The sequence below is a fragment of the Mangifera indica genome, chromosome 3, assembly GCF_011075055.1.
Source record: "Mangifera indica cultivar Alphonso chromosome 3, CATAS_Mindica_2.1, whole genome shotgun sequence".
Classification (NCBI taxonomy): domain Eukaryota; kingdom Viridiplantae; phylum Streptophyta; class Magnoliopsida; order Sapindales; family Anacardiaceae; genus Mangifera; species Mangifera indica.
The window spans coordinates 9,035,383-9,057,394 of record NC_058139.1 but is presented as its reverse complement, the minus strand read 5'-3'; the positions used below and the strand labels follow the sequence as shown (position 1 = coordinate 9,057,394).

Below are 22,012 nucleotides of genomic sequence, written 5' to 3'. Positions count from 1 at the left end.
CCGATCCACGGGTCATATTTCACAGCTCAACTAAACTCGCAAGCCTGACCTGTCGCACTAAGCTCGCAGCCTTAACATGACTTGCATTTTTGTGTCGGGCCAACATAACCTGTCCCAAAATTATAGGGACTCACCCAACCCTTCAACAATTCTAAATATAGTAGAACGCTTCAATAAATTTATCTCTTTATATTTTTTTATTATTGTCAAATAATCACATTAATTATTTATAAATATCAATTTTGTTTACACTAAAATCGTTTGCTTAGAAATATGAAATCATTTGCTTAGATATATGAAATAAAAAATGTCATAAATAAATCATTATTCCAGACAATACAAATTACTTTACTTAATTCCACTGTATACTGGAAGTTCAAAACAGCAGCCATTATCTTAATTCAATGCCACAAAATTGTTTCACAGCAATGCAGATTTTAAGGATTTTGTGAAAACTTCAAGTTCTTTCAGTCCTTCCTCCGGAGATTTCGCTTCGCCCAGTACCTTCACCATTGCACTCCCGATGATCACGCCATCAGCTCCCCACTCCGCTACCTGGAGTAACATTTCATATTTGAGTAACAATTTAGAAAGCAATAATATAAGCATTGAGCTTTTGCTTCGATGCTTACTTGCTTCACATGCTCGGGTTTCGATATGCCAAATCCAACTGCTACTGGTTTAGTTGATGCCTTTGATAAAACAATGAGACAGGAGATGTTTGATATACTTTCATTAATGAGTCTATAACCCAAGCAATAATCCGATTACATAGCAACAAAAAACAGAACACATTTACAGATACAAACCTCTTTAATTTCTTGGATAAGATTTTGAACTTTATCACTGACAGATGCTCGTGCCCCTGTAACTCCAGTTGAGCTTACCTATAATCCAGTAAATATAAAAAAATGTTAAAATAATTATTAGAAGTTCATCTTTCCTGGAAACAGAATTCAACATGAATATGTGGAATCAAAGAAACATGATAAGGACATTGGACTTCAGAGTAAAAGATCTTACGAGATAGACAAATCCCTCTGCTACTTCGACAATGGATTTCATACGCTCTCTTGGAGTAGTTGGAGTTGTAAGTAGAACCTTAATCACACCGAAAGAGAAAACATACAAAATATTTACAAACAATGCCCCATGCCCTGATATAAGTAAGCATAAGAATTGAGATAAACACTCTAGCAACAAATAAGCTTTATAAGCCAATATGATCTGCTGAACTAGTTTATAACAGTTCAAATATTCTCCTATTAAAAAAAAAAAAGCAATTAAATCATGTTTCAAGAAACTAATTATGCATCCACCTTATTAAGGACGCATCACAACCTAAATGATGCAAAGCATACTTTCAAATTCATGGTAAGAAAAGTGAATACATCCATATTTTTTAAGCAGAATAGCAATCAATAAAGAAAATTCATGCTAGAAAGACTTCATCCGTAACTCAAAATACAAGAAAAAGAATAATCTGAATAGTCATACCAGCTCAATATTGTGTTTGAGGGCTTCCTTCCTTAAAGATTCAGTCTCCTCTAGAGGGACATCTGGAACCACAAGCCCTGCAAACAAGTGTGGAGTCATTGACATTGGTACAATTAAAGAAATGGAGAAACAAGGGGTGTAAAAAGTCAGTATAAATATAAGAAACATGCAACAATAATATAGCCTGGAGATTGTAAATGTCATTTCTATCTTTTGTCCTGAAGGCTGGTACCTTAGCAACTAAAACAGGTTTTTTTCTATTTTCCTTTCATTTCAGTGAATAAAACTGAACTAGCATACATACTGAGAAGTCCATTGCCACTGTGAAAAGAAGACCAAGCTGCAGTCTACTATAATTGGTCAACAATATAACTTTCACCCAATGTGTTACCTTGCATTTATTTAACAACTATCACTAAAGACACAACAGAAACCTTTCACCATCATTTACAAAGCCCAAATAAAAGCGAATCGACTAGTAATAGGAGAACTAATCCCTGACAGAAGAAAAAAGTTATACTACAGTATGTACCCTGAATTTAATGAAAGACTAACATTTTCTGAAATAATTTTAAATCGTCGACTGCCCCTGCATGTGTATGTATTGCATTTACATGAGAGAAATAATAACCAACATCATTGATAACTGAGCCAAAAACCATTGTTCTAATAAGATGTCAGAGTTACATAATTCACCAAAATGACTAAATAGATTCCCCCAAACAATCATTCATTCCAAATCTTAATGAGGCCATTACACGGATGCAATTTTTTCAATAAACAGGACTGGATGGACTCTGCTGAGTTAAGGTGTCAGTCAAATGCATATAGGCATTTTTCTGCACTAAAAAGGGCCTTTCATTACAATACAAGCATAAACAATATGAATAATTCAAAAACTAGAGTTGATTTTCTTTATGAAAATAAACTATCAAGGACAAGGAACTTCAAACTACTTTATTTCCATACTAATTATTTGAACTTGATCAAGGTATTCGGGATCACCCCTAAACCCCATGGCTTGCTTCATGATTTGTAAAAGTTGATTAATATAATAAGTTTAACAAATAGATTTTATAACATCACGCTTGAAATTTATAAGCTGGTGAAAAAAATTAAGACATTACCGTGCACACCAACATCTCTTATGGTGGACATGAACTTCTCCACTCCACGCTTAAGAATTGGGTTATAATATGTAAACAGTGCAATTGGACAAGATAATTGCGGAACCACCTATCCAGTTGACAATTAACTGAAGGATCATAAATTTTGACTCAAAAAATAGAAATACTCAACAAAGAATGGAAAAAGTATAAGAAAGTGTCATTTTTCAAGTTCAAGAGATATAATGCCACTATAAGAATTATAAAATTTTCAAACCACCAGCAAAGTAGTTTACCCTGTTATGTGCCAAAATAGTACATCTGAATTAGAAAATATATAATTCTGACATTCTAAGATATGTAGGTAGTATGGGATTGCATTATTTTGTTACCTCTTCCAACATAGAAGTAATGGCACTCAAGTTGGTCCCTCTTGCTAAGGAACGTGTTGCTGCAGCCTAAACAAAATTGTTAATGACATGATTAAAACAGTTATTAAGAAAAGTGAAAACAAAAAACAACATGGTGTTTCTCAAACCTGGATAACTGGACCGTCTGCTAAAGGATCAGAATATGGAACACCCAATTCAATTATGTCTGCTCCACAGGAATCAAGCACCTTCAATGCCTCTGCAGTAGTTGAAAGATCAGGATCACCCGCTGTGATGTATGGTATAAGGGCCACCTTCACAGAGAATAGAGATAATCAACAAATAATTTTATGAGGACACATGAAACTGTGGGAAAAACCATCAAAACCCATGTCCGTATAAAACCTACTAATGGCTAATCATACATAAATTTAAGTAAAAATATTCATAAATCAACATATGATTAAAACTCTTCTCAGTATATGCAATTGAATTAGGTTTAAGTGCATTGTATAAACTCCACAACCACATTCTTCTTTTGAGATGTAATCTTATTGAAGTTCGGTCTTAATGAGTCTTTTTAAATGTTTCAACTATTGGTGATACAAAAACTCACTAGATACAAAAAATATTCACACAATCCTTCTCAAACTCCCAACTTGCTGCCTTACCCAACCACATCATTGATAAAATAAAATGATACAATAAGAGGCCATGGATAATGCTTTTACCATACGCATGCACCTCAAATTGTGTATTTAATGAGAGAAAATAAAAATGTTCAGCCCCATAAATTCACAAGACAAAGTAATCATTTTAACATGTAAAATACATCATCAACTACTAGAAAATGCTTTGAAAGAAAATAAGAGAATGAAAAGTGCAACAGTAGAAATAGCATAAAAACAAAAATTCAAACCGACTAACTCAACCACAAGAGTTACATTGAAGGCAATCAATCTTAAGGAAACGACCCATCCAAAAATACAAAATACGCAGTTAATAGAGGCAAAAGTAGAAGTAAAATACAGAACTTACTTTGCCTTGATGTTTCAACCTAGAGAAAGTTTCAGCAAGACCAACAGAGGAAGAAACGGCGAGAGACGCCATGGGAGCTAACCTTTTAGTGGAAAGTGACGTAGTGCGAGAGGTAAAACGGGGGAAAGAATGGGAGCCAGGCGTCTTCAATTGAATGAAGGTGCAGGTTGCCTTTAGAGCAGCAGCCATTCAATCGTTTTGAAAGGAGAATTTGGGTGTGACATCAAGGGCAAAAACTGCTGGTTTAAGTAGTCAGCTGTGTTGAGGGTTGCGAAGAGTCGAGGTTTTTAAAATATTGCATTTTTAGTTAATTTGTTAGTCATCTTTACTCATCATCTTTTGAAAAAGTAATTTTTAGTCCACAAGTGAGTTTTCACAGCAACGATATTTACAAGGCCAAAGGAGTATTTCCCACCTAAGGTATAGTGCAATCTCAAGTTTCTACTATTTATCTTTGATAATATCAAATACCCACCCATGAGTAGTTAAAATTAACGGTGGTAAGGGTAAAATCATCATTTTCTCTATACTATTAAAAAAAAACTAAAATATAATCTCTTTTTGCCCTTTTAAACTTTAAAAACTAAAAGTTTCCCTTAGCCTACGTTTTAAAATATGACAGTTTCACTCTAGGGTTTCGTTTTGAAATCTCCGACGTCATCTCCCACTCTATTGCCGAAGGTCTCTCCCTTCCGAAGCATCATCTCCTTCCGACTGTCTTTTTCCTCCCATTTGGACTCTCAATTGGCATTGGAGAAGTCATGGAAGACAAAGTTCTTTGTCTTCCCAGAGGTCTTCTTCTAAGAAGACAATTGTCTTCCCAGACTAAGACGACAACTTCGTCTTCGTCTTCCATGGCTTCTCTGACGTCGATCGGGAGTCCAAATGAAAGAAAAGAAACCATCGAAAGGAGAGGATGCTTTGGGAGGGAGAGGCCGTCGGCAATGAAGTCAGAGATTTCAAAAAGAAACCTTAGGATGAAATTGCTATTTTTTAAAACTTAGGTTGGAAAAATTTTAGTTTTTAAAATTTAAGGGGTAAAAAGAAATAAAATTTTAAAGAATTAAAGTTTTGTTAATTTTAACTGTTAATGAGTGAGTATTTAATATTATCAGAGATAAAAAACGAAAATTTGAGATTATAACATAACTTATGTGGGGAATATCGATTGGCCTATTTACAACTATAAATTTAACATAAGAAGTCATGTCAGTAGATCGAACTGGGTCACAGGAGCTTAGTAAGTTTTAGTCCATTAGTAACTTTTCACAGCAACGATATTTACAACTATAAATGTAATATAAGAAGTGATGTCAGTAGATCAAACTAAACCAAAGCTTGCCACCTGCGAACTTTTGTGTCAGGGCAGCCCAACAAGAGCATAAGGTTTGGGACACGACTTAGGGTGTCTAAAGTCATGTTTCTATGATCTTTTAGTAGACTGACGTGCGTGTTTTTTTGGATTGACCTAATATATTATAATTTTTTAATTTTTAATTAATTTTTTAAATATTTTTAACAAATCAAATTAGACATGATTTTATTTCACAGCTTACTAAACTTGTGGGCTTGATAATACATATATATGGTCCTTTCCTTTTTTTTAATTGAAAATTTTACTTGATTTAAACACATTCTTATGTTAATTTTTTATTTTGTAAAATTCTTAATCATTCTCTTAATTTATTGTTTAAATTTTTTTTTTCTTCTAAAATTCTTACTCCAATTTTAATTTAAATATTCTAAAACGCAAACCACATTGGTTGGTTTAGTTTGACATGGTCTTAAGGTGTCGAATTTGAAAATTTTTGTCACATTTACCTACTTACTATAGTATCGAGGAAAATATGGAATATAAAATTTTTAATAATTTTTAATTATTAGTACAAATTGCTTTATTTTCATATTAGAACACATTATTCATTTGATTGAATTACATTTTTTAAATTTTTATTCAAATTAATTTGAATTCGAATACTTTAAAACCCAAACCAAACCCTTTCTTTTAAAATATATATATATATATATATATATTAACAATGAATCTATATGAAAGAAATGGAAACACTCAAAACTTATTTAGTTAAAACTGATAGAAGAACAAAACAAACTAAATTTGGATTAAATAATACAAGACAAAACAACGACCAACTAAACTAGTTGGTTCAATTGAATTTGGGTTTTGCTTACCCCTGATTATAGTAGCTTGGTGGGTAAAGAAGTCAGCTTAAAAGTAATGTCAGATTAAAGAAAACATGAAAACTGAAAAAAGAAGAAAGAAAAGACTAAAAATTAATAAAATTTCAAAAATTTTAAAATAAAAATTCGAATTTATTTAACTTATTTAATATAAATTTAATTATTTTATTTTAGATTTATTTATGTAATAAATATGATTGGTCTTATTAAAAAAGAAAAGAGAGGAGGAATAAAAGGGTAGCTTTGTAATATAGATAAAAGCCAGCCCCTTTTAAACAAAGTAAAACATTTTTAAGCAGGATAAAGCCATTCGCTTTTCGCGTCCCTTTGGCTCCTTGCTCTTAGAGTCTCAGAACCTTACCAGTAGAGAGAAAAAAGAAAAGCAGCCAAGCTCAGCTCAGCTCAACAAAAAGTTGAAAACTGAGATTAAAAAATCCATCTTTCTCTAACATTTTTGTGTGTACATGCTTTTAAACTCGTTCAATTAACTCTTACTCAGTTGAGCTTAACTTCTATGGCTAATAATCCCAACGACCCTCCCACCGACGATTTCCTGGAGCAAATCCTCGGCCTCCCGAATTTCGGTTCGGCTGAGTCCGGCTTGTCGGCTCCTGACGGCGGCTTGGGTTCGACTGCTGGAGCTGCCGCGCCGATGATGCTGCAGCTGAGCTCTGGTGACGGCTCCAGCCACATCTCGGCGCTTGGAAGCGGAGTGAGCGGTGGGTTTCACGGACAGGTTTTTCCGTTAGGTTTGAGTTTGGAGCAAAGTAAAGGAGGGTTTCTGAAGCCTGAAGAAGCTTCGGGAAGTGGAAAACGGTTTCGTGAAGAACTCGTTGAAGGGAGAGCTTCTACTGTAAAAAATGTAAGATTATTTTTTAATTTTATGTTATTTTATAAGTAAAAAGTTAAAAAAAAAATTTTAGTGTTTTTGCGTATGTTGACTTGCCCGAGTTTCAGTTGAATTGCTGAGTGGAGGAAATTTCTCTTTTTTTTTTTTTTAAGGATTTTTAGTATTGATTTATTCATGAATTGAATTTTTTTTTTTTTCATTTTCTTCTTTGCATTGTTTAAGTTTTGTGAGCAATGAGTTGCTTACGGGATCAGTGAGACTATTTCTGTCTTCTTCCCAATTTAGTCATGTTTTGTTTGATTGCTGAGAAGACATGCAGCCGGTTTCGTTTTGGAGGTCCTGCTATGACTTGTAAGATTCTGGAGCTCTATCAAACTAGGAATACAATATAAGAAAGACCCTGTAGAATCAATCGGCATTAATATAAATCATTGGGAGGGGAGAAAAATATGATAAAACTTATTGGTTTTTGATTGTGAGTAAAATTTATGTCTCCTCTCCCTTTTTCTGTGGCAAAAGTATATACCCAGCATATCTCTTTTCTTGTACAACATGGGGCTTTAGTGTTGGAAATTGTAGAGTTTTATCTCGAATGTCTTGTTTAGGATGCCATTAGAGTGAATTCTTTATTCTTCTTGATTCAAGGGTTCTTCATGTCTGTATTGTCTGTGTGCGGCATTTGGGGTAAATTTGCCTGTTCATCTGCAGGACTTCATATTTAAAGAGTTGGATGTTTCTCTGTCCCCCAAAGCGTGTGCTAGTTGAACATTTCTATTGTCTTGGAGAAGTCCACCTCTCATGCACCATGTTTTTCAACAAAGAAAGTGAAAATGAAAAAAAAGTTATTTGGAACTAGATTTCCTATATCACTAAATTTCTAAAAAAGAATGATTTAAGTCTTTGAACAGATTGGGAATTTCTTCGAGGTAGTGTTTGCATGAACTATACTAAAAGCATTCTAGCAAAGTATGATTTAGTGGGAGGGAGGGTTCTCCCTTTTTTTCGACGGAGAGAAACATGAGACAAGTTACTTTACAGCAAATGGAAAGACAAGAAGTCCTCTTTGTTGCTGTCGTGTTTTTATTTCACAAGCAATATGAATATTTTCATTTTCTGTTGTGTATGTAATCCATTTGCTTATGCTCTCCAAATGATTTTGTTGAGGTTCTTCTAAGCCTATAATTGTTTTCAACATCGAACTGGAAAGGTTACATCTTACATGCACTCTTCTTCTCTTGACATCATTTCAAAGTTATCATTGAATATTGGTGTGCAGTGTTGTCAATTTTGTTGAATAATTTTCAGTTCTTGTTTCTTCTTGTCTGTTACTGCCTATAAGAAGCTCTTTTTTTCCTCTGGATATTTCTTTTTCAATTGTTTCTAGGGAAGGTATGAAAATTGACTTTTGTGATGAAATTGCTAACCTTTTGCAGGTGTACCATGGACAACCAATGCCCACAACTGTTCCTGCAGCTCCACATCCTCCAGCAATGCGCCCTAGGGTGCGAGCTAGGAGAGGACAGGCCACAGATCCACACAGCATTGCTGAACGAGTAAGAATATTTTAATATACCTGCAAAACAGCTAGAAAAATCGTTCAAGAACATTAAAGTGATTGTCTGTTTCTCACATCATAAAATAATGGAATGATTGGTAACTATGGAAATATGATTAGATCCAGTAGATTGAGGCTTCGCCATGAGTAGTAAATAGGGTAAGCGGGTTTGCATAACCTGCTAAAAAAGCCAGAACTGAAACTGGAATTGAAACCTGTGAGGATAGGTTCCTATCTGAAACCTACCTGGTCACAACTGGTTCTGGGTCCTCAGCATTGTTGACAAAAACAAATGTATTCTTTTTCTAAACACTGGTAAAAATTTGCTTATTCAAGTTCAATCTTACCTTCAAACCAGGAACATAGTCCCCAAGCTTGTAGTAGGTTGGACTCTGTGCTGCTCTCCACTCGGTTGTCTCCATTCCATCAGCAGCGACAACTACCTCCATAAATCAATCATAAACACTCAAAAGAACACAATAAAACAACATTTTATTTATATTAAAATAAGATTTTCTTTACAGTGGTTATTTTAGCAGACGAAATCATTACCAGATTCCAAAGAGAAGAAATATTAGGTGCCTTGAACAACTGCCCCTGGTTAGTCACACCGTCGTCTTACAATGCAAATGTTACAGTTCATTCGTTGGAGTGTTTTTGTGTGAAAGTCAACCCACGTCCCAATGAAATCTGTGCCCCAACAATCCCATGGCCTCCATTAAAACCAGAATCCTTGTAAAAATAATCAAACCTCCCCTTCCTCAGGAACTATCATCCTTTCTCCCCATCAGATCTGAAAAAAACTATACTACCTGACTGGGTACCCACCTTTCAATTCTGGATCCGGTTTTCTGTTGGTTCTGATTCCTTATAAATTGTGGAACCGAAACCTACATATATAGTGCTGGTTCCACCACTTCTGAGATCGAAACTGACCCTATTGAAGACAGTTCCAGGTAGGAATTGGAACCGGAACTAAAATGTTGGGTAACCACCGGTTTCGGCTCCACCTGGTTCTTTTAGTCACCCACAGTCGTAAATAATACATTTACTTGGTTTCCATATTGAGTGGTAAATATATGCTTATCTAAGTGTTTTTTTTTTTTTTAAACTCACTCCTTTAGTAATTGTAAAATTGCCAATGCTTTCTCCTTTTGGTTCAGCTGCGGCGAGAAAGAATAGCAGAACGAATCAGGGCGTTGCAGGAATTAGTCCCTACTGTTAACAAGGTGAGTTCACATTCTCTATGTCATTTCACGAATCATTTTGCCAAATAGTTTATGTTTCCCTTCTCTTTTGGATCAAGCAATCTGCATTTCATATTTGTTTCTTATGTTTGAACTTTATCCCTTACTAAAAAAAGTAGTAGTAAAGAGAAGTGAATTACTAAATTTTTTTCTCCCTAAATTACATGGAACTGTTTTCTTGACAAAAACAAATCACCATACCCTAAAAGAGTAAAGGAGTTCATGAAATTCATATTATAATTATAGATTCTTTATATCTGTTTGTTTTTTTTTTCCTTCTGTTATTATCAGCTTCTGTCTACTGATAAATTGTTTCTCTCTGTATCTTGGTTTCTCTCCCCTACTTTCTTTCTCATTACTATAATGTAGGTTTTTGTAAATCCATATACCAAAGAGTTTTAGGCATCAGATGGTAATATCAGTGCTTGAATGAGTGTTTTGATTGTTCTGATTTCTATGGTCAATGTTCTAGACTGATACACATTTTCAACCGTGAATGTAACTCATTCTAAATGGTTTGTACATGTTTCCCACTTTCAAGCCTTAAAAGGTGTATTTTACTTATGTTTATGTGCCTTGATAAACTATTTGTTGGCTTGGCTTTTTCAGAAAAATTAGTTGGCTGTCTCCAAGAAATGACATTTACCTCAAGTCTTTCCTTCAATGCTTAAATGTCCTTTGGACTACAAGTATTTTCAATAAAAATACAATAAAATCACACGTATTTTCGTTGCTTGTTTGCTATTTTACACTGGATGTTTTATTACTTGTTTCTTCCTTGTCGATCTGCTTATGGTTATTGAGATCTAGTGTTTTTCGAGATGGATTTAGAAATAGTTCATCAAGTGATAGACTTGTAGTTTTGGGGAAAATAATATTTTCTTATTATTTTATTAATAGGATTGGGTCTGTGAGATCTTAAATTTGGTCATAATTGTTAACCCAGCCAGAGCCATATAATTATTGAGTCTTGAGAAAGGTTGGGGAATTGATGTGTTTTGTGGTAGAGTGGTGAAGTTAACGACTCAGTTTTGTTGAGCATAATTATCATTTTTCCTCTAATTCTAATGTATGCATTTCACTTGGCAGACAGACCGAGCTGCTATGCTTGATGAAATTGTAGATTATGTGAAGTTTCTGAGGCTCCAAGTTAAGGTAGAGTATCCCATTTTTCATTTGGGTTTCATAATTATTTATCGTAGTCCTGGTTATTTAGTGTTCAAGTTAAGGTTCTGTTTGACTCATAAAGTTTAAGTTTACCATACACTCCTTTCTTTTTGCAAGAATTTGTGTTGTAACATCTCTGAAAAAATCTGTTACTGGCTTTGACCAATGCCACACTTACATAAACGCCTACTTTCATCCTATCTAAATTAATATCTAATGTCAATGTAGTAGTCATTAATATTTTAATGTTGGTGTTTCACATGAATTATAGTCATTGCCTGTATTCTATTTGATATTATTGAATCAATCTTTTGTTTGTGATTCTATTCCTAAGGAGTCATGAATATTGGTACACTATGTTTACCATCACAATCATATAATTACCTCTTTGAACACGGCTCCTTTTTTGATAATAGAATATTTCCACTCCATGTATCACGATATGGGTGATCCTTTAAAGGTGAATCATGCTATATTATGCAACAGTGGGTAGACTCGTGAATGGCTTCTTCTTGGTGTGTGCCCCCCTTTTTCCTAGAAACTAAGTCTGACCACCAATGGCAATTTCATAAATTGTTTAAAGTTGAGTGATCTTATCTTATCAAATTAACAGGTTTTGAGCATGAGTAGATTGGGCGGAGCTGGTGCAGTGGCTCCACTAGTAACAGATGTACCACTATCATCTGTTGAGGTATTAAACAAATGATTGATTAGATATGCAGAGGATAAACAATTGTTTCTTTTCCCAAATTCATGTACAATGGGTTTTTCTTTTTTTAGGATGAGTCTGGGGAAGGTGGAAGACACCAACCAGCCTGGGAGAAATGGTCAAATGATGGAACAGAAAGGCAGGTAGCAAAGCTGATGGAAGAAAATGTTGGAGCTGCAATGCAGTTTCTTCAATCGAAAGCTCTGTGCATAATGCCTATCTCTTTGGCAACGGCAATTTACCATACTCAACCTCCAGATACCTCTCCTATAGTCAAGCCAGAGACTAATCCTCCTTCATAGATTTTAAGCAAAAGGGCATTTCCTCCTCCCTCTCATGGTCCCATCTAAAAAGCTCACTAACTTGTCCAGGGTCCCACTCCCACATTTCCACAAAATAAGTTGTTCACTGGCTTCAAATTGCAATCAAAGTCAGATGCCATAGCTCTTTGCTTTTTTCCTTTCTTTTCTTTTTTCTTTTTTCTTCCATTTCTTTACAGCTTTTGTCAAACAGGGTTTTGATGTCAATGCCTTAAAAAATACAGGCAGCTCCTTGATGTCTTTACCATGCTCAAGTAAAGAAGAGGAATTGTCAAAGCTCTCTTGATATGCTCTGCTTTTCTGCATCACTAGTGGGGGTGGTAGTGGAAAACGATGGAAGCACAAGCACTTTTGTAGTGGGCCTCTAATTTTTGTTAGTGGAACATGGGACCTCCTAAAAGAGGTAGATAAGTATATAAATTTGTATCACTGTAATTTAGATGAAATGAAGAAGAGATAGAATGGATAATGGTTGGTTGTTTGAAAATTCCGGGGCCTCGGAATAGAAAATTATAGTGCCTACTTTGGTTTAGAGGCGTGGGTTGTGTTTCAAAAAGTAAATTTGACTTCCTTTTTTAAAATTTTTTTGGTTATATTCTCCTGAATCATTATTCGCGTGTGAATCATTAGAGAGAGAGGATGATGATAGTCAAGAGTGGGGTGGGCATGGGTTTAATAATTAATCTCCTAATTAAACATTATTGATTTCTTTAATTCTGAAGATTAACTTGTTTAATACCAACCTCATACAACAAAATGTTCTCCAAAGAAAGCTTATAAGAGTTCAAGTCTTCCTTGATTTACTTGGTGAATTTTTCACCAGACGGTGGCCGGTTAGCTGGAGCGTAAAAATGGTGGCCCTATCCCAATTTTGCCATTGTCATATTCCATACTAATCAAGTAAAGTTTGCGTCATTTTTTCACATAAGAAAACCATACATAGACAATTTAAATATATAAATTATATATCTATAATTATATAATAACATATTATCTATATATTTAAATTATATATTACAAATATGTACATATAACAAGTTTTTCTCTTTTTTCACTGGTGAAAGCAAATTAGATAAGAAATGGGAATGCAGTGCTTATTGCATTTCCGGATGACCGATTCAACAAAATAATTTATCACCAGACTTTGTTTATCTGGTGGCTGCAGCATGTGCGAATTCAAGAGTCACAATCACTGCAAATTTGCGAAAACCTGACATACAAAATTTATTTAATCAAGAAACCTCGGCCCTTCAACGACGGTAATATTGGAGGTGACAATCCTACCGATTGACATTTATGAGGTAATTACAGAACACAAACATGAAGCAGCAACTGGGAAAATTCCTTCTCTTCTCATTGTTGCAAAAGCACATGGATTTTTTATGGCAACAAGACAACAGGGACAATGGCCATCCCAATAATAGGGTTCACAATGAATGAGACATCTCATAACTTGAAATAAGATAGTAGCAGTATAAAGTTGAACAATGGTTGAACTGAACAAATTCAAAGAGCATATAACCTAAACAAGCCTGACAACTTCCAAGCTTTGCATTATTAGAGATGCGTTTACCCAACTTTAGCAGGCATCAAGATCTCGGCATGGAGGAGGTTTTGGTTCACTTAGCAGAGTAGTGTTTCCTCCCTCTGGTCCACAATTGATACGATTTGGATTTTGCGTGCCAGGCTGAGACATAGAACAGACATTATAGTATTAACAGCAATAAACAAACTTGAAACTTATATTCAAAACAAAAACACAAAATTTGCACCCAGTTTCCTTACCGGTAGCTTCTCCCCCCTTCTTAACATCTCAACTATCTCAACAACTCGTTTTGGGGTGACATCTTCCTACATTTCACAAAAAAGATCATCATAAAATTCCCAATACTTATGATTAAGTCTGCACAAATACTCAAAACCTGGAAAGATAAAAGGGGATATTAATTGGACTGACATAATAATTGTAAGTATATCCTTCTGATCCATTGGAATAATCAGCCACTGTAATCATAGGAGCATTTACACAACTTCCCTGCAGAAAACCAACTGCATCAAACATTTACCACTAAATCAATACAGTTTGCATGGCTTAAAATGACAACATGGGACCTAATATTTCTCCATAGTTTTAGTTGAATAATATGGATGGGATTTGATAAAAGGTTACCATGAAAATACTATTGTCCCGAGAACAAACAGCAATAAATGTGTCAAGCTAACCATGTAAGCTATACCAGCATTAGCTAACAACTAGTTTTTGATGTTTTGCTCGAACAAGAGTTCAAAATAATATACAGGTGAAGACATACCATGCATTCCATTTCTCCAACAGAAAACAAACCATCCTTTGTTACTTCTGCACATCACAAATAAAACTTGCTCACTCTTTACATGCAAATCAAAATTCACATGGGTTTAGCACGAGGTGAGATGAAAAGCATCAAAAAAAGGTATGTTTATAAAGCCTACCATTGCGCTTCACTCCCAAGTGTTTCAGTAATGCATCTTCAATTTCCCGTGAACCACGTATCATACAAGGCGTTGTACCACAAACCAATAAGTGGTACTTGCCGACCTGAAAACCCATTAAACATATTCATGCAGGTCAACAGCAACTTTCTTCAATGATACGGTAGATGAAATGGTAACAAAATGTAATAAATAAAGATCCTTTGTCACCTTTGTTCGGTTGAACATTGAATAAAATGTAGCAACCTCGTACACACGGATAGGAGCAACCTCTATGATCTTAGCCACCTGTATCATCCATTAAGAAAACATGAGAGAGAGAGAGAGAGAGAGATACACATAATCCGCCACAATACAAGAAAATAGGTCAATCATCCAGTCAGATGAACAATTTCTGGAATTTGTTTCAATGAGATAATTAACACACAAACGAGGCAAATATCATGTAGGAGGTGGAATAACTCCTGCAATTATCTTTATATTACTAAATGTTTCATTGCAAAAAGCTAGCATTTCGGAGGCATAAACTGGTTGCATTACCAATCAAGTTTCCAGGTCATGTCAGAATAGATAACAGATGTATACAATCACGATTTCCAACATGTTTGGAGACATGAGCTTCACAAATTAGATAAACAGTAAAATTAAAGTATTTGATCCAAAAACCACAATTATCTCTTAGCCAAACAACCCACAACTTATATATGAATCTTTACAAAGATAAATTCCCAATCTGCTTCAGTATATACTAATTAATTACAACAATTTTTACATCAACTTTATATACTAATTTAAGATCATTAACAATGATTTGGGTACCACTATTGTTTTTCTTTACTTATGCTGCAAATATGTACTTCAGAAAGTTACCAGCACAAAATCAGCTAAAAGCAGAGTGCCTTGGCATGCTAAACTCTTAGTATGCTATGCATGTCAGAACTATTACTGGTTCTTGGGATAACCAATATGAGCCAGTAAAATCCACCTTCCCCACTCACAGAAAAATTTTCAGGGAATCAGCTTTCAAAATTTGCCAGCTACTTAGGTTTCTGTTTACAGTATCAGAAATGATACATTTACACAACAGAAAAGGATTAAAAGGACACCAAAAGGTAATTTAGACAAGATTTAATTCAACTTAAGCTGTCTAACTGCAGTAATGAAAACAGATAATAATTATTTCTCAAAATTTAATAATTTGTGTCTTTGTTATAAAATATTCCTATTTCTATTTCTACTAAGGAAAAAAAGGTCAGTTTTTATTAGTTTTTTTTTTTTGGGTAATTAAAAGAATATATCACCAAAGAAATTTCTCTCTCAATTTAGCATTACATTTATAGTCTGTCAGAAATGTATGTGGATAAAAAGTGAGCATAGAGAAGTAAGGAATTTTTCAGCCAAGTGAGGGCAGTTTACCCTAACTCACACCAATAAATTCCTTACAAGCTTATGATTAATTTCACAACAGTATGTATAAATCTTACTACATATAAGATAAATCATATCCAGATACAAAAATACACTGCACAAAAGGCCAAAACAAGGCAAAAAATCACTAGCATATTTTGATGGTTTGGATGGTTAATTGTGCTTTTGCTTCAACTCATCTGAAATGTATGGTGAAATTATTGATCTAATTCATGTTAATGAATTTATCACCGGATTTCAAAATAGTTGCAGACACCATCTAGAAGATATTGATATATGTACACTTGCATATAAGAAAGTCATGAGACTGCCATATGTTTCTGCCTAACATACCGCATTCATAGCAGAAACAGGAAGCCACCCTCCATGCTGCTGCTGGGCAAGATCTAGCAGAGGAATAACTGCAGATTGCTTGTAATTGGATGGATAGTGAGATAGTATCTCCTTAACCTATAAAACATAAGTTAACATTAGAAACATAGAAATGAAAAATCATTAAATGTTGCAAGGTAAATCAACGATGCTTTAGTAAGAAAAGGTACAGGTAATAGGGTTAAAATCTGAAAGAAAAGAACTACCATTATTTAAGTCAATATGGCAAATATTAGAAGAAAATTTACAGCATCACAGGTAAATCAATAAGACTTCAAGCATCATTGATTTTCTCCACCAAAGGATGTAAGAGGCTAATCAATCAGTTTATCTTAGATTAATGATAAACCTAGTCATTAAAAGTAACTGCTTATTTATGCAGCCATCAGCTGATGATAAACTACCTTACGAAACAAAGCATACAAGTAAAGGGAAAGAATTTCTTTCATACAAGCAACACTCCAACAGACTGATCAAATAGAAAGTATCTACACTCCCACAGTACTACTGATTACTTATAAGGTAGGAATCTAACAGATATGAGGAAAGAAGTTCTTTCATACATGCAACACTCCAACGGACTGATAAAAAAGAAAGTACCTACACTCCCACAGTACTACTGATTGCTTATAAGGGAGGAATCTAAGAGATATGAGGAAAGAAGTTCTTTCATACAAGCAATATTCCTACTTGCTGATCAAATAGAACGTCTCTACACTCCTACAGTACTACTGATTGCTTGTAAGGTAGAAATCTGAGAGGTATGAAGAGTCAACTAAAACTAATCCATAATGGCCTTGCAATTCTACAGACCACATGAGATGCCTAAAGCAAGTCAAGTTAAAGATTACTTAGACTAGGCTTTTAGAAGCTCAGAAGTCTAAAATTTTGATAATGTCCAGAGACCTTTTGAGATTTCAATTTACAGTGAAATACAGTTATTGACTAAAAATCAGTAAACACTGTAGATACACTTATTGAGTAAAAATCAGAGAAAACTGCGTCAATTTGAAGCTCATCGTAGACAATCAATCATGGTCAAAATGGCATCTGATTTTACCACAGAAGAGGGTAAAAGGATAGGTCACATGTCCAATACCAATTAAATGTGTAGGTATAATCTACCAAACCAAAGCAAAAAAAAAAAAAAAAAAGTTAGAAGTTCATTCTAAAACTAAATCTTAGTGGCTAGTAGATTTCACAAATGCATTCCAAGTTGAAATTCCCACTCTAACAGACATCAAATCTTCTATTCATAAACTATAAAGTAAACAACAATCACAAGGAGAATACACTCCAGAGTTTTAGAATCAAACTAAGTCTACAGTCTTCATTAAATATACTGACAATATTTAACCCGATTACACTTCAGGATTTCAGAGCCATTTTGCCAATTCAAAGGCCACATTTAATGCAAGTTCATGCAATTAATGAATCTATTATCTCTTCTTATTCCTTTTTTTTTTTTTTTTTCTGTCATACTCTGTGGGGAAGAAGGATTACACCAACAAGCCTATATCCTTTTCTTATTATGATTACCAATCAATGAGTAAAGGCATGGGTGAATAATATTAATGCACTAAACATGATAGCCTAATTTACAAGTAGATCACAATTTTAAGAAAAAAGATCAAGCTTCAAACAAACAGGTTGAGCTGACCAATTATCAGGAGCTTCACTTGATGGCACAAACTACCTTCATAGTAAACCATGCCAAGATTCAAAGCCCTAATACGTGACTGGGCTCTACTAGTTTTCAGCCCTAAGAATATAATGACAATACTCTCAAGTGAAAACGGACTACAAATTTTAAAAACGTTGAATAAGCACATTGATACATAGACTGGATCCATAACATTAACGTAACGCCATGTTGTTCTGGAATTTTACAGTATTAATAATGTTTACGCAATGTCATAAAAGTTAGTAATTTAAGCGAGTGGTGTTTATAATTTTGTTAAACATACAGCTTGAATATTAAAAATTCGAAATGTTTTCACTCACCTTGTCTTTGTTCGCATCAGAGAACTCCCATGGAAGGTCTGGATTGTTATCAGGAGAATCAAGATGCTACACAAAAAAATAAAAATAAAAAACAAAGAGCTAAAACATTTCCATAAAATCAGTTGACTTATAGATCGAAACTCACGTAGTTCAAAGCGGTGGAGAAAGATCGAGATGCCTGCACAAGCAAAAAAAGAAATGAGATCAAAGGCTGTGTTTCGATAAGCAGAAAACCAGAAAAAATGGAGAAATCGAGAGAAAACCCGCGGGGAGATACGAAAAACTTGACGGATCTCCCGAAGACGCTGAGTAGCGAGACGAGCTAGCATTTTTGTAGAGTTTTAGAGTGTGGCCACAGAATTGGGGCTGAGACCATAAACCTGAGAGAAACAACTGTGTACTAATATCCAAGCTCCTCTTCTATACTCTAATTTTCGCTGCTCCCCAGTGCGCACCTGGCGTGTGGTCGGCGTGGGCTCTAATGGCAATATTAAGATTTGGGCTAATCCAATTTTGGGCCCATTATTTTATTAGAGCGGGCCTAAGCCTCTTTGTGAGTTGCAATTCTGGACTAGAGATCGAAAAAAATCCATGAAAGGAGCAGTTTATGGACATGCACAACAGTTTTAAACCAGTTGTGGCCAGGTTTATGAAAGACGCTAGATTTGATGAAAAAACTTTCAAAATTTCAGAAAGCTTAGTCTAGGTATATAATTTCCTTGTATTGATTTCGGTTATAAAGTCCGAGTGATGAGAGATCAAGACATTCGACTTGTAAAAATAAAACAAAACTAAAACATTGAGAGAAAAGATGTCGAGATAAGATCAAAGATAAGAGAGACATAGGTTGAAGAGATGAATAAAAACATTAAAAAAACTAGTCAAAGGTAAAAAAGAAGAGCAGAAGATGAAATGACGATATGTTTGACGTGATGTGGTATGAGGTGGCTTTTATGTGACAAATCATATAAAATCAAGTTTATTAATCATACAAAATTTAATTTAATTTAACTTTCTTAATGTTATTGTATAGTTAATTTAAAATTAATTTTCTAATGTAATAAGTACTTAATAGTTAATTAAAGTTATAAATAGTCATCTTTTGAATTTAAATATGTTTTATATTTAAAAAAATTGTTATTTTTTAAATTTTAAATAGGTTGAAATTATTAAATTTTAAATTAAAGAAAAAATATAATAAAATTTTTATTTTTTAAATATTTTTACCTTTAATCAAACAGTCAGAAAGGACTTTGGGTTTGTTTAGTAGGTGGAGGTAAGAATAAATTTTGGCCCTATGAATTTTAGGGGGCGTTTGGTTTGGGTAATGTTTGATTACTAAAATAGAAAGATTACTTTGAATATAGATTACTTAAAAAATTACTGGGTATAAATGATTACTATGTTTGATAAAATTTGATAGGTATAAATAATTATTGTGTTTGGTTAAATGTAATAAAATATTACTAGTAAATTATTTTACTTAAATATCCTTGAATATAATTATTTTTAAATATTTTTTATATTATTTGTCATATTAATTAAAAATAAATTTATTTTGATCTTAAAAAATTAATACATAATAATTTTTCTATAATAAATTCAAGATTACCCCAGTAATCTTTAAATACCTAAGGTGAAGGTGGTAATCAGATTACCACCTATATTACCTGTCACGTCAGCATTGATAATAGAAGATTACTGTAATATTTTATTACTGACAAACCAAACAAGAGAATAAAAGATAGATTACCAAAATAATTTTAAAAACCGCCAACCAAACGCACCCTTATAGCATACCTGCCGCATCCCTTTTCCCCTCCCTATTATGCATTTGAGCGAGTAGATGCCTAACTTAGGGTAAAAGACTATTTCCCACTAAAGTTTTAGTTAAAATTCAAAAATATTCTTATAATAATTGAAAAACTTAAACTTTTGTTAATTTTTTTAATTAAAATAGGGGAGTAAAATGACTATTTTACTATTTATATTAAAAAATTATAAATTTTATTACTTTTTCTCCATATTTTAAAAATTAATATTTCACTTTTATCTAAAATTTTAAATTTTAAAAAATAACATTTTCACCATAAACCTAGGGTTTTCATAATTTTTAAATTACAATCACCCCCCAAAACTTTCAAAAACAGAAATCTCACTCTCACTCTTCAACTTTAGCTTTCGAATCTCTTTCGACGTTGTCTCCAAACTCTTTCTTCTCTTGGTGCATCAAAAAACTATGTGATGAAAAGATCCCCTTCTCTTTGTCGTATGGTTTTTCAACGTATGGGAAGAAAGAGGAGGCTAGATATGACGTTGGAAGGGATTCAAAAGCTGAAGTTGAAGAGTGGGATTGAGATTGCTATTTTTGAAAGTTTTGAAAGATGATTATAGTTCAAAAAATATAGAAACTCTAAGTTTAGAGTTGAAAATATTACGTTTTAAAATTTGAAAATTTTAAATAAAGATGATATATTAGTTTCTAAAAACCTAGGAGGAGTAATAAAATTTATAACCTTTTATATAAATAGTCAAATTACTATTTACCCCTTATCTTACCAGAAGAAGTTAATAGAAGTAAGGTCATGAATAAGGGTTTGGATTTTTTAACTGTTATGGATGCGCTTTGAATTTCCACTAAAAATTAGGTGGGACATAGTACTTTGGCGGCCCAACTTAAGGGCGGTGATGCTGTCATAAAGGACTGTCGTAGAAGCTAGAATGAAGAAGCCCAAACTCCTCTCCAACCCAAAGGGTGTTGTTGTAATCAGGCCCGACTGGTCCCAACCTAATCCTGCTCTCACTTCGCTGGCGAGCCGCGCATTAGATATTTTTGCAGCCCCGGTTACCTCATAAACCCTCTCTCACGTTTCAGCTTCGGCGCAGATACAATAGGGCCAAACGACTATTTCCCACCCAAGGTTTAGTGTTTTCTCAAAAGTCCCCCCTTTAACTATGGAAACACCAAACACCCACCCATAGCCGGTTAGATTTAACCAAACCCTAACGGTGATAGGGGTAAAATCGTCATTTTAGCTATAATATTAAAAATAAACTAAAATAGAATCTAATTTTGCCCCCCTAAACTTTAAAAACTAAAATTTTCTCCCACCCTAAGTTTTAAAAAATCACAGTTTCACCCTAGAGTTTGGTTTTGAAATCTCCGACGACCTCTCCGACTTCGTTGCCGACGACCGCTCCCTCCCGAAGCAACCTCTCCTTCCGGCGATCTCTTTCCTCCCATTTGGAGGTCCGATCGACGCCCGGAGACGAAAAAACTTCGTCGGGAAGACGTAGTTCTTCGTCTTCCCAGAAGAAGACCTCTGGGAAGACGACCGTCTTCCCAGAAGAAGACCTCTGGGAAGACGACCGTCTTCCCAGACGAAGACGATGGCGTCGGCTTCGTCTGGGAAGACGAAGAACTTCGTCTTCCCGACGAAGTTCTTCGTCTCCCACGGCATCTCTGGGCACCGATTGGACCTCTAAATGGGAGGAAAGAGATCGCCGAAAGGAGAGGTTGCTTCGGGAGGGAGCGGCCGTCGGCAACGGAGTCGGAGAGGTCGTCGGAGATTTCAAAACCAAACCCTAGGGTGAAACTGTCATTTTTTAAAACTTAGGCGGGGGAAAAATTTCAGTTTTTAAAGTTTAGGAGGGCAAAAGGAGATAAAATTTTCAGC

At 34.4% G+C, this 22,012-nt stretch overlaps 3 protein-coding genes across 4 annotated transcripts; 1 reads left to right on the top strand and 2 right to left on the bottom strand.

Moving 5' to 3' along the window:
* Positions 1 to 294: 294 nt before the first annotated feature.
* On the bottom strand, positions 295 to 4,278 carry LOC123211408 (tryptophan synthase alpha chain-like). Its single transcript, XM_044630119.1, has 9 exons — positions 4,013 to 4,278; positions 3,142 to 3,288; positions 2,996 to 3,061; positions 2,625 to 2,733; positions 1,498 to 1,574; positions 1,024 to 1,101; positions 810 to 887; positions 633 to 692; positions 295 to 555 (listed from the first exon to the last, which is right to left on the bottom strand). The coding sequence occupies exons 1-9, from the start codon at positions 4,199 to 4,201 to the stop codon at positions 421 to 423; spliced, it is 939 nt and encodes a 312-aa protein (XP_044486054.1). The 5' UTR covers positions 4,202 to 4,278; the 3' UTR covers positions 295 to 420.
* Positions 4,279 to 6,521: 2,243 nt separating this feature from the next.
* LOC123212076 (transcription factor UNE12) lies at positions 6,522 to 12,591 on the top strand. Of its 2 annotated transcripts, XR_006501498.1 has the most exons (7): positions 6,522 to 7,073; positions 8,495 to 8,614; positions 9,780 to 9,845; positions 10,953 to 11,018; positions 11,644 to 11,721; positions 11,811 to 12,169; positions 12,284 to 12,591. XR_006501498.1 is itself a non-coding variant. In XM_044631113.1 (6 exons), the coding sequence occupies exons 1-6, from the start codon at positions 6,726 to 6,728 to the stop codon at positions 12,039 to 12,041; spliced, it is 909 nt and encodes a 302-aa protein (XP_044487048.1). In that variant the 5' UTR covers positions 6,522 to 6,725; the 3' UTR covers positions 12,042 to 12,591. The 2 variants fall into 2 exon arrangements, 1 of the variants encoding a protein (XP_044487048.1); XM_044631113.1 differs by having other exon boundaries at positions 11,811 to 12,591.
* An 801-nt stretch (positions 12,592 to 13,392) lies between these two features.
* LOC123212563 (NADH dehydrogenase [ubiquinone] flavoprotein 2, mitochondrial) lies at positions 13,393 to 18,755 on the bottom strand. The gene is made up of 10 exons (XM_044631742.1): positions 18,599 to 18,755; positions 18,481 to 18,513; positions 18,336 to 18,401; positions 16,293 to 16,409; positions 14,742 to 14,819; positions 14,532 to 14,637; positions 14,372 to 14,418; positions 14,017 to 14,094; positions 13,845 to 13,910; positions 13,393 to 13,746 (listed from the first exon to the last, which is right to left on the bottom strand). The coding sequence occupies exons 1-10, from the start codon at positions 18,662 to 18,664 to the stop codon at positions 13,639 to 13,641; spliced, it is 765 nt and encodes a 254-aa protein (XP_044487677.1). The 5' UTR covers positions 18,665 to 18,755; the 3' UTR covers positions 13,393 to 13,638.
* Positions 18,756 to 22,012: the final 3,257 nt, after the last annotated feature.

Coding starts and splice junctions, on each gene's coding strand:
- LOC123211408 (XM_044630119.1), bottom strand. CDS start 4,201: ATGGCTGCTGCTCTAAAGGCAACCTGCACCTTCATTCAATTGAAGACG. Junction 2,734..2,995: donor TTACTTCTATGTTGGAAGAG/GTAACAAAATAA, acceptor TCAACTGGATAG/GTGGTTCCGCAATTATCTTG. Junction 1,575..2,624: donor AAGAGATGTTGGTGTGCACG/GTAATGTCTTAA, acceptor ACTTGTTTGCAG/GGCTTGTGGTTCCAGATGTC.
- LOC123212076 (XM_044631113.1), top strand. CDS start 6,726: ATGGCTAATAATCCCAACGACCCTCCCACCGACGATTTCCTGGAGCAA. Junction 8,615..9,779: donor CACACAGCATTGCTGAACGA/GTAAGAATATTT, acceptor CTTTTGGTTCAG/CTGCGGCGAGAAAGAATAGC. Junction 9,846..10,952: donor TAGTCCCTACTGTTAACAAG/GTGAGTTCACAT, acceptor TTCACTTGGCAG/ACAGACCGAGCTGCTATGCT.
- LOC123212563 (XM_044631742.1), bottom strand. CDS start 18,664: ATGCTAGCTCGTCTCGCTACTCAGCGTCTTCGGGAGATCCGTCAAGTT. Junction 14,095..14,371: donor TTGGAGAAATGGAATGCATG/GTATGTCTTCAC, acceptor GGTTTTCTGCAG/GGAAGTTGTGTAAATGCTCC. Junction 13,911..14,016: donor GATATACTTACAATTATTAT/GTCAGTCCAATT, acceptor TGTGAAATGTAG/GAAGATGTCACCCCAAAACG.